Below are 16,183 nucleotides of genomic sequence, written 5' to 3' on the forward strand. Positions count from 1 at the left end.
GTCCAGCAATTGTGAATGTATACTGTTTTGCATCTTTGTTTTTTAAAAAAATTAAAAAATCACTTTGAGCATAGCTTAAGGCTACTTACAAAGTGTCTCGGTGCCTCTTCTCCCACCCTTTCTCCCTCCTTCCCAGTTTTGGTGTTGTGACTCAGTATTCATGTAACTGTTCATTAGTTTATACATATTAAGCTTAAAAAAGAGTGCTATCTGTTTATTTCTTGAAGCATGTGTGAGTAAGACCCTGAGTGTTGGGTGCTGACCCCCATCCTCCAATGAATGCATGAAAAGAGGCTGCTCTACCACTTTGATGCTTGTGATTTAATGGGGCTGCTAAGATAGTCCTAATGATAACAATGCTGTACTCTGATTGGATGTCTGAAGAAGGCATTCTGCATATAACTGCTGGCTGTCTCTGCTCACCACCAGTACTGTTGCTACTGAAGGCTGAAAGGGAAGACTGCCTCTCCACAGCACAGGGGATTCAAACTGTAAGTACTGCTTCCAGTCCATATCTCTTCAATAATAAAGCTAGTAGACTTGACAGGGAACTAAAGTAACATTTCTATAAGGAACACAAGATAAAAAACCTAATTCAATTAAAATATTCTGTAACTGTATAGTACAGTGGTGTAGTGCTAAAAAGAGTTTCAAAATAAGATAATTTCTTTAAATATAGTAAATATTTTGTGATGATGTATCCGGGATTTATATCATAGTATTTTTTTAGCAATCATGTACTTTTACTGCTGCTTCCTATACATTTTAAGAAAAAGATCTGTTATTTTGTACTGCAGTTAGTTAAAAGCACACAGGCTCATCTAGTTTGTATATTGTATATAATTATGAAAAACAGTATTGGCAGATCTCAGCACTCTCTGGTTAAAAATGGTACCTTACACCTTTAATTGTGTTTGCATATGAAGTAAATAATCTAACTGAGCACCACTTGCACAGAGTACCAGATCATTTACAGCTGGATTATTCTGTATTAAAAAGGATTTGTGAAGCCAATTGTAACAATGTGCTACAGACAAACCAGACACCTAGGGAAGAGTTTAGAAAATAACATTTTGTGAGACCCAGGGCAACAGGTGCATGTGTCTCAGAACTTTACCATATACCTTTGTGAAAAAATACACATAATATAGCTAATTACAACAACAATCACACTGTTAAATGTTGGATTTTTTTCCCCTCATTTAATACAGTACCTTACAAAGGCAGCTTAAGCACCATCAGAAACCTCTGGTTGCATTGGAGCTGTTTGAACATTTTATTACGTTTTTGTAATTGTACCACTAATATTATCAGCAGGTTTGTAATTCTAAATCCAAAAGTACCGGTGTAGTACTGAATTCAGTTTCCCATGAAATTCAGTTCCCCCTGTTTGTTGTGCACTTGCGCTAAACAATCTTTCGCTTGTCAAAGGACGTGCCCTGCTCATTTAATCGAAGCGGTTTCCCGGCGATTTTTAATCTTCCGCGGATACGCGCAGAGATTGTCATTCATGTTAAGCTTCGGCAAACTCCATACAGTTTTAATGATCCAGCAAAACAAACAATGTAACATAAAAAAACAATGCTTTTTAAAGTTGAAATGTAATATCTATGTTTTCTAAATAAACAGGCTTAAATATATGCTTTATCAAGCAATAATATGTCACTCTGAGTCACAATTGTTATATATGAACATTTTGTTTCCTTCAGTGCAAGATTCATGTGCCCAAATATAGTTAAATCTAATGGTGTATGGGGTCAATTGTTACACATGTTACCATTACTAAACCTCATGTTCCAGCAAGAAACAACAAAACTAAGAGTAATCAACTGTGTCAATTATAAGAGATCAGGGATGAGAATGCTAAAAGCCTGGATCCATAAACTCACAAAAAGAAAACTGGGGAAAAAATGTACTCTACTAGGTCAAAAATCGTTTTTTTGTAGATTAAATCTCAGGGCTTTGGCACAGACAGCTCCTCTTCCACGGGTAGACAGAGACCTGAACTGAGCATGTGTCGAATAAGTGATGGCACTCTAGCTTGCTTCTGATTGGAGAAATTCAAGATGTTACAACCGTCCCCGGTCTCTGCTACACTAGATTGTACTCAAAGCAGTAAATACATTTTTACTATTGTTCTGCAGCAGGTTTGCACTGCAGATATCAACCTTTCACAACTTCGCCTATAAGCTCTGTTTCATTTAAATAAAGACAGCACTCACACTCTCCTGGTCAGAGGAATAGGCTACCAGTTTAGAGAAGATTTCTGGTTCCGCAAGCCCAGGGTTTTCAGCCTGTAATCTCTTCAGGATCTTTGTCCTAGCAGCCAGCAGCACAACCAACGTAGCCTCACTCGCAGTGCTCTACGGTTCAAATAAAAATAAACATAACTCTATATTAACATGGATAAAATTACCATTTAACAAACCATTAAAAGGTAAAACAAGCAGCGAACAGCAAAATATTGAAAAATCATGCATGAAATTAAACATAAATGTATAATTGATTGGGCTGAGAGACTACTGTAAATAACGGGAATATGTAGATATGCCTTTCAGTGCATGATCAAGTGGCACGTAGGGAATCTGGCTCCTAATGCCTATTTAATGGCATAGTACAGAAAGACTATTTTGATTTACACATGGAAAAGAGATTGCTTCATCGGTGCGCATGCATCGAAATTATTCTTAAGTTGATTCTTAAATTAACTCTTAAGTCAAGGTTCTGCCTATTGAAAAAAGTACTACACCACTGACACTATGTAACACAATTTTTGTTCCTGGGTAGTAAGTGTTATTTCTTAATTGTTTATGCCTCAAAAGTATAGAAAATGGCTATTATTCCCCACAAACTTTGCTTTTGTAATATCTTTGTGTTATTTTTTTTACCTATATTTATGTACTGAATATCTTCCTTTTGTTTTAGACTGTCGATTTCAGTGTCTATTGGTGATCTAGAGGCACAATGGACCCTGCAGAATTCAGAAGACGGGGAAAGGAGATGGTGGACTACATCGCAGATTACCTGGAGAATATTGAGGGAAGACAGGTTTATCCAGATGTGGTACCAGGTTACCTGAGGAATCTGATTCCAGACGCAGCCCCAGAGCACCCGGAGGCATATGAAGAGATAGTTAAGGACATTGAGAGAGTCATTATGCCTGGGGTAAGAGCTATTAGTGCAAGATGACACTAAGACTGCTTTTCTATTCATTACACATTATTTTTTACATTTTGTCTGTGTGGCTTTTTTACATGTGGCAGGGAGAAAGCTAAATGTAAAAAGTGTGTGGATGTTGGGAATATAGGTTTGACAGGATAGGGTTAATTTGTATCTCTGCCAGCAATCACAGGTGTGGCCATTCTCAAGTTAGTGCTAAATGGTACTAATTTGGGAGTGGCCACCTGTATAAAATCACTAAACTGCAGTTCCAAGACCAAATGTTGCAGGGTAGCATCAGTAATAAGACTCAGAGCCTTGGAGCTGCAGTTTAGCGCCCATGCTCACTTTTAGTAACAAACACAAATAACAAAATAATAGGCACAAGATCCAAAACCAAAAAGTTCAAACAAAACACATCAAAAACTGTCCAGGCTGGGCAGAGCCTTCACTGAACTTTGCAAACTAAACAGCAACACACAGATAAAAAAAAAAATCAACTCCCTCTCTCAGACAAAGGATTTTTGGTTGCTTTTTATACAGGTGGCCACTCCCCAATTAGCACCATTTAGCACTAACTTGAGAATGGCCACACCTGTGATTTGTTAGCAGAGATACAAATTAACCCCATCCCTGCCAAACCTATATTCCCAACACCCACACATTTTTTATATTTAGGGCTTTCAACCTGCCACAGTAATCCACAGTCTTTTCTAGTCAGTAGTATGTTCTTGGTGGGACACTTAATGCAGTTGCACCTCAGGTAACCACAGCTACTGTGATATACAGTGCCAAGCATATTTTATCATGTTTTCATGCTTTTGAACAAAAATTATGGTTTTACAGGGGATAGATTTTATAATGTTGATTAAGGCTGTATAATGTCCTGACTTGATAATGATAAGAGTGAACTGTACTTTATGGACAGCAAAGTCTTTGTAAAACTAAGCAACATTACTCATCGTTTTAGAAACGGTATACAAGACATATTTACCACAAGCTGACTGTCAGTGCCTACAAAAACAAAATGTCAAAGAAAAAATATAAAGTTCTGGTACCTGGTGTATGTCTCCAAACTGAAGAAAATGTAAAATTAATTATATATCAAACACATTTTGTTCTGATACATTGGTGTTTGGGATGTTCAAGGCTGCATTGAATATACTTACAATACACTGTATGAGGAGAAATGTGTTTGGATGATCTGGATTTTAATAATTAAGTTGGCAGCTGAATTTCAATCGTTTTATGTCATGCAGGTGACCCACTGGCAAAGCCCATATTTCTATGCCTACTTCCCAACTGGCAGTTCATTCCCAGCAATGCTTGCTGATATGCTGTCTGGAGCCATTGGATGCATTGGATTTTCCTGGGTATGTTTTGGTTTGGTGCGATTTATAAATTCTGTTCCTATTTTTTCATTCTAATATACAAAACAAGAAGGCCTGAAACAAGCAACAACCAGAAAAACAATAAACAATATAAAAATGAAGAAAAACAGCATTAGAATACATTGTATTACAGTAGAAAGTCAATTCGCCAAACTAATTGTGACCAATACTAGTTTGCATAATCGATTTGTATGGATAATTGAACTGGTATTAATAACAATGACTGTACCTATAATAATGTATAGAATAAAGTTAACATACACAAGTACTTAGTACACAAGGTCAAGGAAATGAAGTCAATGAAATCTTAGAAATAGATGTAAAAACACTTTTGATTAGGTGTTTCCAATATTTCCTTTAATCCTTTGCGGTCCTATGTCAGACCAGGTCCGACATTACAATTTTCCCTTTCCGGTCCGACATCATCAAAAAGACGTAAAAAACAGGTATCTAGTCGTTTTTTCTCCGGAAAAAGCCGAGAAAACCATTCAATGGCCGAGGGAGACCGTTAGGAGCCGAGAGAAGCCGAAAAAAACAAACAAACAAAAAAAAGGGGGAGTATCTGAGCAATACACATAGCCCCGGCACCACAGAGAACACAGACATAAACAAACAAGATAGCTGCTTCTGCATCCAGCGCTCAAAGAATATCACAGACATTTGCAGAGCTTTTTTTAGATGTTATAGTAATAAAATAATGACTTGGATCGCATTATTGAGGAGTTTGGTGATAAAACTAGTGATCAGGAGATGATTTATTGGTATGCATGACTATGAAGAGGTATGTGAAAAATACAGCGAACAAGGGGTGGAGCGGGGCTGGAGATGCAGTACTGAGTGTCCTGTTGATATGCAGTGCCTTTTAAACCTGTTTTACTGTGAAAAAAAAACTTTTAAACAGCGAGTCTAAAATAAACTGCACATGTGAAAATAAATTGGACCTGACGCGCTGAATAAATGGACCGCAAAGGGTTAAAAAATGCAGTATGTCATGCACTGAAAATGCAAATCTGCGAGTATCTGCAAATTGTTGGCTTGTGTATGCATGCAGCATTTACATACTGAACGAGTTCAACAAGCAAGCATGTAAATTGGGGACAGCTAAAATGTTTTCTGGAAAGACAGAAGAGCAAATGCATCGGAGAGCAGAAGTTTACCAACTTACAAAGGCTTTCTTTGCAGCATGCTGTTTGTTTCAGAATCGTGGAAAAATCTGTTAAAGCCTGGTTCATACAACACTTCTGTTTCAGATGAATGTGATACGTCAGGCGCAGACAGCTAAAAGCCCTTTTGACTGTGCAAAGTGGTCGCAGCTGTTTTTCATACTTTAAATATCTACAAAATCATAGCCTTACTAATGATATATAGCTACTAACCTATTCTATCACATTAAGCATACAAAATTACAAAGCTTTACAAATCATTAAATTAATGCAATTCAGTAAAACCTTAACACCTACAGTTAAGGTAATGAAATACTGTAACTAAACATACCATATACCAAACTTTGAAAATCACGAAAGAATACAATTCAGTACAACTTTGACATATTACAGAACTTTAGGAATCATTAAACTTCAGTAAAATGTTTCTGTACTTTGATACTCACTGTTAAGGCATTGTAATAATGTGCAATTGAAATGAATACCATAAAGGTTCTAGAAGACTTATCAAGAACAAGGTGACTGTTTTAATTTGCTTAACTGCAACAATGTAAAGCACACATAATAATCATTTTCATTTCTTTCATTTGCCTCCGTCTGCTGGTGTTTTTTTATGAAGCTAGCAGCTGTAGCTGTGTGCTTAATACACCACACGTAATTCATCACGTGATTAAAGATGTGTTCGGTTGATTAGACAGTACGGTTGATCAAAGATTGGATAATTGACACTCTACTGTGTGTGTTTATATATATATAATTAGTAGTAGTGAATATGAACAAGTATCTGTTCCAAGTAATATGCAAGTATTTATAGTCATTTTTTAGGACACTTCTGGTTTGAGCCATGCCCACTTCCTTTGGTAAAAATACACATTATGACTTTTGTCATATTCTGTTTATTTAACGTACCATTCAGTGGTTTGATAACAAGTCGACCATGTTAAGGATACATACAAATCAAAACGGGGAATTGAAAAGGATACAGAACCATATAAAAATAAGGGGAATAAGCCTTTAAGCCTTTAAACTGCCACTGTATTCCTTATGCAAATACTAGCATTTTACACACAACACTGTATAAATAAAGTGTATTTTAGGTTTAAAACAAAACAACAAACAAAATATATCAAATATTCCTCTTTATATCAGGCTGCAAGTCCTGCTTGTACAGAATTGGAGACTGTGATGCTCGACTGGCTGGGAAAGATGTTGAATTTACCAAAAGAATTCTTGGCTGGCACTGAAGGACAAGGTGGTGGTGTGATACAGGTAAGCCCCAGGTTATAATATACTGTAAGTAATTCAGATAGGTAAACTAGGACACTGTTTTGTTCAGTATATGCAGTGACAAAAACTCCAGGCATTTCCACATGGTTGCCAACTGGAAAGATTTAAGGATAATAATTTGAATACAAATTTACATATCAATATGCGTACTTAATCAGCACATCGACAGCAAAATAAGAAAACAACAAGTAATTACACCCATTGGAACAGCACAAGAGACAACTGCTGATAAACACTCTACGTGTGTGTCAAAAAATTGACCTGCACAGCAGCATCATTCTAACAAACCTTGACAAAGATATTGCTCTAAAAAGTGAAAATGGGTTCATTCCAAATTCATTTCAAACAGTAATACTATACACATTCAAAATAATTATATTTTGAATTGTTCAGGCTCAGGACTAAACCAAAATGCCCTAAAATTGGTATGGTTTGGGTGTCAGCTTCTTACACACCCGTAGAGTTACAATATTATTGCAAACGAGCAAAACAATTATAATAATCATGAGCTTCTCTATACAATTAGTGTACAAAACAGCATTTTTAAAACACATTTTTGCCATTATGTTACCAATATAATTTTGTACTAATGGCCGCAAGTATACCAGCTATGTTGTAAAAAAAACATTACTCTTTTAAATCTCTGCCAAGGTCCGACTGGAAATTACATTAGTAGATTCATACGACAAATGCGTAAGGGAGGCAGCGCCTGTGTTGAAAACTGGAAGAAAGTGGGCGGCAAAGAAAGCCGTGGAAGATGCAAAGGCTGCCCTTCGAATCAGTGATATTATGGGGCAAGTTCAGCATGGAGGGGGGTCTTGTTCTCAGTTCAGCTCCTCCTAAATGGCACAAGGCAAAAGGCAACCCAAGCTCAATGGAGGAAGTTGGTAGTTAACGAGGTGCAAAAGCAGGAGGAGAGGATGAGGTGTGTAAAGGCAGTTTTCCAGGCCAAACAGGGAGAATGGATGAGATGGGAGAGTGTGAAACACAACGCAAGATCGGCTGACGAGACCTATGGACAATGGAACAGAGCAGGATCAGTTTCCTCATCAGATCAACATATGATGTTCTCCCATCACCACAGAACCTAAACCTCTGGGTGGGTGAGGATCCCTCATGTCCTTTGTGTTCATCACCTGCAACATTAAGGCACATTTTGACAGGCTGTAAGATGGGTCTTAGCCAAGGACGGTTTACTTGACGCCATGACCAGGCACTGCAATGTTTGGCCTTAGCATTGGAAGACAAGTGTAACATGACCAATAAGTTGCCATCAGTTCCATCTAAGCATTATACACAAAAGACAATATTCCTCTGTCCAGGAGAGCAACCACCAAGAAAAAGTGTTAAAACCAAGCCTCACCCAGGACCACAGGAAGCTGCTAGAGACTGGAAAATGCTGGCAGATGTTGGTCAATGGCTTATTTTTCCACCTGAGAGTGCCACCACTAGCCTTTGACCAGACATTGTCTTGTGGTCTGGATCAGCACGTCTTGTTCACTTGGTAGAGTTAACAGTGCCATGGGAGGATGCTGTGGATGAGGCGTATGAGAAGAAGAAACTTCGGTATGCTCAACTATCCGCTGAAGCGGAACAGCGAGGATGGAGGTCCAGGTTTACCCTGTGGAGGTGGGTTGTCGAGGTTTTGTGGCACACTCTACAACCCGGTTTCTCAGATGTCTGGTTCAGTGGCCAACAGTTGCGTTGCACAGTGAATAACTTATCTGAAGCAGCAGAAAGGAGCAGACTGGCTGTGGTTGAGAGGGAAAGATTCTCACTGGGGAGCTCAAGCACAATAGAAAGAAAGCAACGCTGATGTACGGGTAAGTAAGCTGGGCTGAGTTGAGTGAGGCACGGAAGGGGGTGATGCTGGGACGCCAGAATCACTGTCGAGCCCTCTTGAGGTGTCGTGGGCTAGTCAACGAAACACAGAGGATGGAAGCTGCCCACAGAGATGTACCCTACTTCGCTCAATCCAGACGGTTGTCATGCTGATGCGCTGGGGAGACTGCACTGTGGTTGATCCCTGGAGCCAGCATTGCAGCCGTTGTGTGTGTTGATGCGCTGGGGAGGCAAAATAAGCTGATCCCCGGAGCCAGCATTAGACTTCAGCCATTAACACCAGGCAGAAGGATAGCTACATCATGAGATGGAAAGAAATGCAAATGGATGGAAGCTACACCTTAGTTGATGCTTATATTGGTAATCATATATATATATATATATATATATATATATATATATATATATATATATATATATATATATATATATATTCAAAACTAATGAGAAGCAACTCGGGTGTACTGAAGTACATTATTTAGTATTTTCATTGTTTTCCCCTGTTTAGCACTGGAACAAAAGTCCCAGCCTGTGTGTGTATTTTTTATTGACTATACCGTAGCGAACCGGCAGATCACTCGCGCTACCACCACCTGTCGGACTGTCTCCCCACAAACATAGCAGCAGGACAACCTGCTGTGACAGAGCAGCCAGGACCCGACCTATACAGACGAGGCTCATTTGCATGAGTGGTGCATGCTGGGGAACACTTACGATTGTTTGGCACCGCTCTGCAGAACTGGGACACTTTTTCTTATTGTACAAAGTTGTTTTAATGCCTGTTTATGACTTGCCCTGTCCCCCTGTACCTGCCCCGCGTGTGTCTAGATTTGTTCCTGTCTCTGCCAATCACAAGACGTTTACTGTCCTTTTAAGGATTGTTTGGAATTACCAATAAAGAGCTTCTAAGTTTCGATTTGTTTCCTGTCTCTTCAGCCTGAACCACGTCGATTAGGAATGTTACAATACAAAAGCAAGGAGAGAAATGAATAACATAACATAGATTGTCATGTCAGAGTCGTGACGCATACTGATGATTTTCCTGTGCAGTAAATGTCAGACTGCTTTGACTGGCACGTTGATTGCCTATCATGTTCCTGGATGCTGTGTTATTGTTGATAGAAACAATAATATGCTGTTTTGCCTTCACTTTAGAGCAATTTGGGTGACATTGATTTCTTTATAAACACTGGAACTGCAGGAAATTGCCATTTACTGAGGCTATGTACTGGCTAGGCTAGTTTCCGCACTGGAGGTCTGCGTGTCTGGGAAAGTTACTTGGTAATTATTTTTTTGGATGTATTGGATGTTACAGAGCAGCCTTTTATTGTATCAAACATGACACTTAAACAGGAGGAGATGAAACTGAATTCTAGTTCAGTGTGTAAGAGCCTGTCTGAATAAAGAAGCAGAATGCAAGCTGACATGTAATTCATATATATATATATATATATATATATATATATATATATATATATATATATATATATATATATATATATAGCGATCTCGGTTAACGTAGGCAGTCGCATCACACAGGGCGAGGCAATCCACACAAAGGAGGGTGGGCGAGAACCCGAGACCTCTTGCACTAAAGCATAGCACCAATACTGCTGTACAAAAGAGCCAGATCTTTTGCAAGGAGCGTATATGGGGCTTATGTCTTCGTGTGTGACTATCACCTACCAGCCTTGCTGCTGCCTTCCCCCGTGCTCGCTACACTCTCCCCTGCCAGCCTCAAGTCCGCCCCGTTGTATGGTGGTGCATTATCCTTCAGCACCTCCACTTGTCTATAAAGTGCAGTTTTTGCATGAGCACTATGGCAACTCGAAATGCATCATAGGATAAGTGGTCCCAAAACAGTACTATAATACAAAACAGAGGAGCTAAGTTAATACATTTCCAAATATCCTTTATACTCAGCTGTTCGAACTAGTGCGATTCCTTTAATTGACATTTTTTCTTCCCTGGGAGGGCTTCAAAATAATTTGCACCAACAAGAAATTTGTGTTAAGTGAATTCATATTATAAGAATTAATTTACAATAAGCGACTGCTAAATTTGGCAAGAACCATGTAGAAAATTCGTAGTATCAGGAAATTCGTCTAATCCAAATTTGTTTTAACAATAATTGTTTATATAACAAAAAACAGAATTGTTTGTTGCATCAAGAGACACTTATTGACATGAAACCATCTAGTTTTCAAAAGGTATGCTTGGAGACATACAGGATATAAATACAGAAGCTTAATAAAACCCATAAGAGGGGTTTGGAGTATCATATCATATTGTTGCTACCATGCCTCAGTGAAAAGAGGGCTATAAGAGCTGTAGTAGTAGCACTGAAAAGACAATTAAAATTCATAAGTAGAGGTTGGTTTCAAGGTAGTAAACACACTTGAAAACCAGGATTAACATACTATACAGAAAAACAAGCCATATCATTTTGTGTGTGTGCGGAGAAGAGTTTTATTAGAAGGTGTATTAGTAATTACAAGAGGTAATTTGATCATCTTATCAGGGTCTTTACATAGTTTTGTGAAAGTCTAATAATACAGTTAATGTAACAAAACCAGAACACAGGAAATTGTAGAGATGTGCAAAGTTTTTATTCTCCGTATCTTGAATTAAAACACAACGAGGTACAGTATGGTAATTGATCATGCACTGAAAGGCATATCTACATATTCCCCTGTTATTTACAGTAGTCTCTCAGCCTAATCAATTATACATTTATGTTTAATTTCATACATGACTTTTCAATATTTTGCTGTTCGCTGCTTGTTTTACCTTTTAATGGTTTGTTAAATGGTAATATTATCCATGTTAATATAGAGTTATGTTTATTTTTATTTGAACCGTAGAGCACTGCGAGTGAGGCTACGTTGGTTGCGCTGCTGGCTGCTAGGACAAAGATCCTGAAGAGATTACAGGCTGAAAACCCTGGGCTTGCGGAACCAGAAATCTTCTCTAAACTGGTAGCCTATTCCTCTGACCAGGTGAGTGTGACTGCTGTCTTTATTTAAATGAAACAGAGCTTATAGGCGAAGTTGTGAAAGGTTGATATCTGCAGTGCAAACCTGCTGCAGAACAATAGTAAAAATGTATTTACTGCTTTGAGTACAATCTAGTGTAGCAGAGACCGGGGACGGTTGTAACACCTTGAATTTCTCCAATCAGAAGCAAGCTAGAGTGCCATCACTTATTCGACACATGCTCAGTTCAGGTCTCTGTCTACCCGTGGAAGAGGAGCTGTCTGTGCCAAAGCCCTGAGATTTTATCTACAAAAAACGATTTTTGACCTAGTAGAGTACATTTTTTCCCCAGTTTTCTTTTTGTGAGTTTATGGATCCAGGCTTTTAGCATTCTCATCCCTGATCTCTTATAATTGACACAGTTGATTACTCTTAGTTTTGTTGTTTCTTGCTGGAACATGAGGTTTAGTAATGGTAACATGTGTAACAATTGACCCCATACACCATTAGATGTAACTATATTTGGGCACATGAATCTTGCACTGAAGGAAACAAAATGTTCATATATAACAATTCAGACTCAGAGTGACATATTCTTGCTGGATAAAGCCTATAATTTTAGGGATGTTAAAGTTTTAAAAGTTGGCCATGGGGTCAGTTGTAACATTGGACACCTTACATTTCAAGCCCTCTTGCCATATGTATATCAGCTCTTAAACCAGGATAACTATGGGGATTGGTAGAGGACAGATGCAAGTTGTTTGTATAAAAGTCTGGTCAAACTAGCTCAAATCATCTGTGCTTAATGGAGAGAAAATGATTAATCGTGAGATTATTATTGTATCTTGGTTTTAATAGCATATTTAATTGCTACAATTACTGCATAAGTTTGCATTATTATTATTATTATTATTATTATTATTATTATTATTATTATTATTATTATTATTATTAACCCATCTCCTATTTGTTGGTCCCTCTTTAACGTTTTTTTATATTTATTTATAATTCTGCATTTGTTGTTTAAATTGTTTGAACCAACTGCTAAATCACAATGGAGTCAGTTTATTATTCACCTTGTTGCATTTCAATGCAAATGATGAGTTCTAACAGATAGTCTGCTAGCTAGTGTTGACAATCAAAAAGCAATCAGGCTTGCCTATATAATATATGATCTTATGTAAGATGTAGGATTTCACTTTAAAATGCCAAGTTCAATTTTTAAATTTAGTTGCAGACATTCCTAAAAAAAATGTTATTTTAGGGGGCTTCCGAGTGGCGCATCCAGTAAAGGCGCTCCAAGTGGAGTGCAGGATGCACTCTATAGTCTGGACGTCGCGAGTTCGAGTCCAGGCTATTCCACAACCGACCGAGGACGGGAGCTCCCAGGAGGCGGCGCACAATTGGCCGAGCGTCGCCCGGGGGAGGGTTAGGTCGGCCAGGGTGTCCTCGGCTCACCGCACACCGGCGACCCCTGTAGTCTGGCCGGGCGCCTGCGGGCTTGCCTGTAAGGTGCCCGAGAGCTGCGTTGTCCTCCGACGCTGTAGCTCTTGGGTGGCTGCATGGTGAGTCCGCAGTGTGAAAAAAGCGGTCGGCTGACGGCACACGCTTCGGAGTACAGTGTGTGTTTGTCTTCACCCTCCTGAGTCAGCGCAGGGGTGGTAGCGGTGAACTGAGCTTAAAAAATAATTGCCCATTCTAAATTGGGAGAAAATGATAAAAATAATTGGCAACGACTAAATTTATTTAAAATAAAAAGTTTTCAAAATGAATTTAAATGTATAATATTAAACATACTAAAGTATCATATATTGTCTAACATATTAATAAAAATAAATAGTATGTGTAAAAATGATTTCTCGTCTAAAAAAAAAAGACGCCCTAAGCAGGATATGTTAACTTATTATAAATCAGAATAATGGGCATTGTACTCAGGAACTACTATTAAACTACAAAACATGTTGTTTTTCATACTTACAAGTGTACCGTATGTTCTGTGTACAGGGGGAGACACCTGTACACAGGACAAGACGTATATTGATTTCTCATACATGATTTATATAGGTGCCATGTTTTATATTTGTGTGTGTGTGTTTGTGGAACATCTAAAAGTTACATTTCATTAACACTAGAACCAACTTTCACAATACATGTTTTTATTTTGAATATAACCTATATATATATGACACACACGCAGGATAAATCATACTTTCGTTTTAGATTAAAAACTACTTTTGTTTTTGCAGTTTTGTACGTGCATATACCTGTTTACACACTCGTTTCTTTTGAAATGTTTATTTTATTATAGTTTTTCATTTTTTAAGTAGTGCTTTATATGTGTACTACAGATATCAAGGCTTGCCATGATGTTTTGTTGTTTGTCTAATTTATCCCCCCCACTGGAAATTTGACAAATCACACCCTGTGTACAACTGCCACCTGACTTTTTTGTAAATACTCTTTGTGACTGGTTACTTTAGACTTCTAAGTATTAAGAGCGAGTGCAATATAAAATACTACTATTTATTATGTTTTAAATGCTTAGAATATGCAACACCAATACTGATTTATATTAACTTCATAAAAAATACTGTATCCAACATACAACATTTAAATAGTATGTACAGTTCAATCAAAATCAGCCACAAATTCATACTCGAAAGAAAAACACAACACAACCTGTTTTCTACACTACTGTCACTATTAATGACAAAGATGCTCTTCAGTTGATTTGCACAACTTTTCAATTATTGGGGCGATTTTGGAGAGACAGAGTCTGAGATCATTTTCAACATGTTTGTTGCGTTGCTTCATCTTAATTGCTGTCAGCACGGAAAAGCTGGTGTTTGCTATTTGTTTCTCCTGGAACCTTTTACTCAGAGCATGTATATCTCTTTTAAGAAAACAGTCCATTTTAAAACGCACTAATCACTAATGATTCTTTACTTTAAGAGAAACCCTTTAAATAAGATATGTTGCTTGCTAGGAGCTGTCATATAGCCCTGAGGCACGCAGGACCAGGCACAGTATCTACACATACTGAGATATGGTTATGAGCAAGTGCAGTAGATCCTAAAAGGCACAGTAGATCCTAAAAGGCACAGTAGTCCCAGACTTTGGTATTCCCTTTTGTTATAAAACAAAATGTGTTATTAAAATACAATACTATCTGTTGGAGTTAAATGATACACTAATCCATCTATCCTCTATATGAGGTGGCTCACATCCGTGGTCCTCGGGTAATGGGGTTTAACCATAGTCCACTTGAGCAGCTGGGTTCACCTGAAGACCACTTCAAATGTCGTCAATATTGCAACCTGTAGAAATGTATCCTTTTGCATGCCATTTAGATTTCAGTGATGCCTTCACCCTTATAAATGTTGACTGTTTAACCGCTGTAAAAGCATTCCAATAAACAGTGAAACAAGAAATATTGTAAAGATTATTAACCCCTTATATTGAAACTTGCATGCCAATTGACTAATAAAGGATCACATGTCCAAAAATTATATATATTATAGTCAAATGGTCAACAGTGCCCTCTCACTCCACCCCACAATAAACAAAATGGCTGACCAGCATTCTATTATTTCGCTGGATGAATAATTTGTATAAGAGTTTAATGAAACAACAGATTTTGACTGCAGTTTTCACCTTAATTGCTTTATGCCCACTCTGTCACTTTTTCCATCCTTGATGCAACAGTTCCACTACGAATTGAAACTATTTGTATACTGTTAGGATTATTGCCCACCAATGTTGTCAATTCTCGGTAATTTAAACAATAGTATTTTATTATAATTTGCCATTTAAGTAGACTCTGATATTTCAGATAATACACTTAATTCCATCACCACTTCCCTCACAATTATGTATATCTGATCTATAACAATTACATTAACCATTCTACAGTACATGGATCAAAGTGTAACCCTTATAACAAGTGAAATATGTCATCTGTTTAGTTCAGCCCAGTTCTGTTGTGTACATGGGCCTTCTTAAAGCAGTTCTCTGATGTTGTGTGGCATGTAAGGAATAAAGATGCTTTGAGCTGTTCAATCCGTGGTGTACTAATTCAGTTTCTCAGAGCCATGACATCATCAGCGTGGCTGCTGAAGGGCTGATAAGAAATGGAAAGCGACAGCCCTCAAGAAGTGGCACAGGTTAGAGGGATTTGCTGTCTGGGGGAGGATTCGCCTTAAGACACTGCTGACCTTTCTAAACACAGCAACAAAGATGGCCTTTTCCTTGCATGCAAGCAGCAGGCCCTTGTCTCTCCAGTTTACATAGCATAGACTGGGTGCTGTTTTTGCTGAATGTTTTTGCTGCTGTTTTTGCTGTTTTTGCTGAAAATGTTAAAGTTCAC

The 16,183-nt window shown here is 38.0% G+C and overlaps 1 protein-coding gene across 2 annotated transcripts in view; it reads left to right on the forward strand.

Moving 5' to 3' along the window:
- The first annotated feature begins 433 nt into the window (after positions 1-433).
- The window catches only part of LOC117400633 (aromatic-L-amino-acid decarboxylase-like), a 36,256-nt gene continuing 20,506 nt past the window's right edge, over positions 434-16,183 (forward strand). For both annotated transcript variants that reach the window (XM_034000852.3, XM_034920732.2), the window contains exons 1-5: positions 434-491; positions 2,926-3,165; positions 4,419-4,532; positions 6,863-6,982; positions 11,707-11,841. In XM_034000852.3, the coding sequence (XP_033856743.2) occupies positions 2,965-3,165; positions 4,419-4,532; positions 6,863-6,982; positions 11,707-11,841 (570 nt within the window). In that variant the 5' untranslated portion in view covers positions 434-491; positions 2,926-2,964. The remainder of the gene's footprint in view (positions 492-2,925; positions 3,166-4,418; positions 4,533-6,862; positions 6,983-11,706; positions 11,842-16,183) is intronic.

This window comes from Acipenser ruthenus, chromosome 4 (assembly GCF_902713425.1).
Source record: "Acipenser ruthenus chromosome 4, fAciRut3.2 maternal haplotype, whole genome shotgun sequence".
NCBI lineage: Eukaryota > Metazoa > Chordata > Actinopteri > Acipenseriformes > Acipenseridae > Acipenser > Acipenser ruthenus.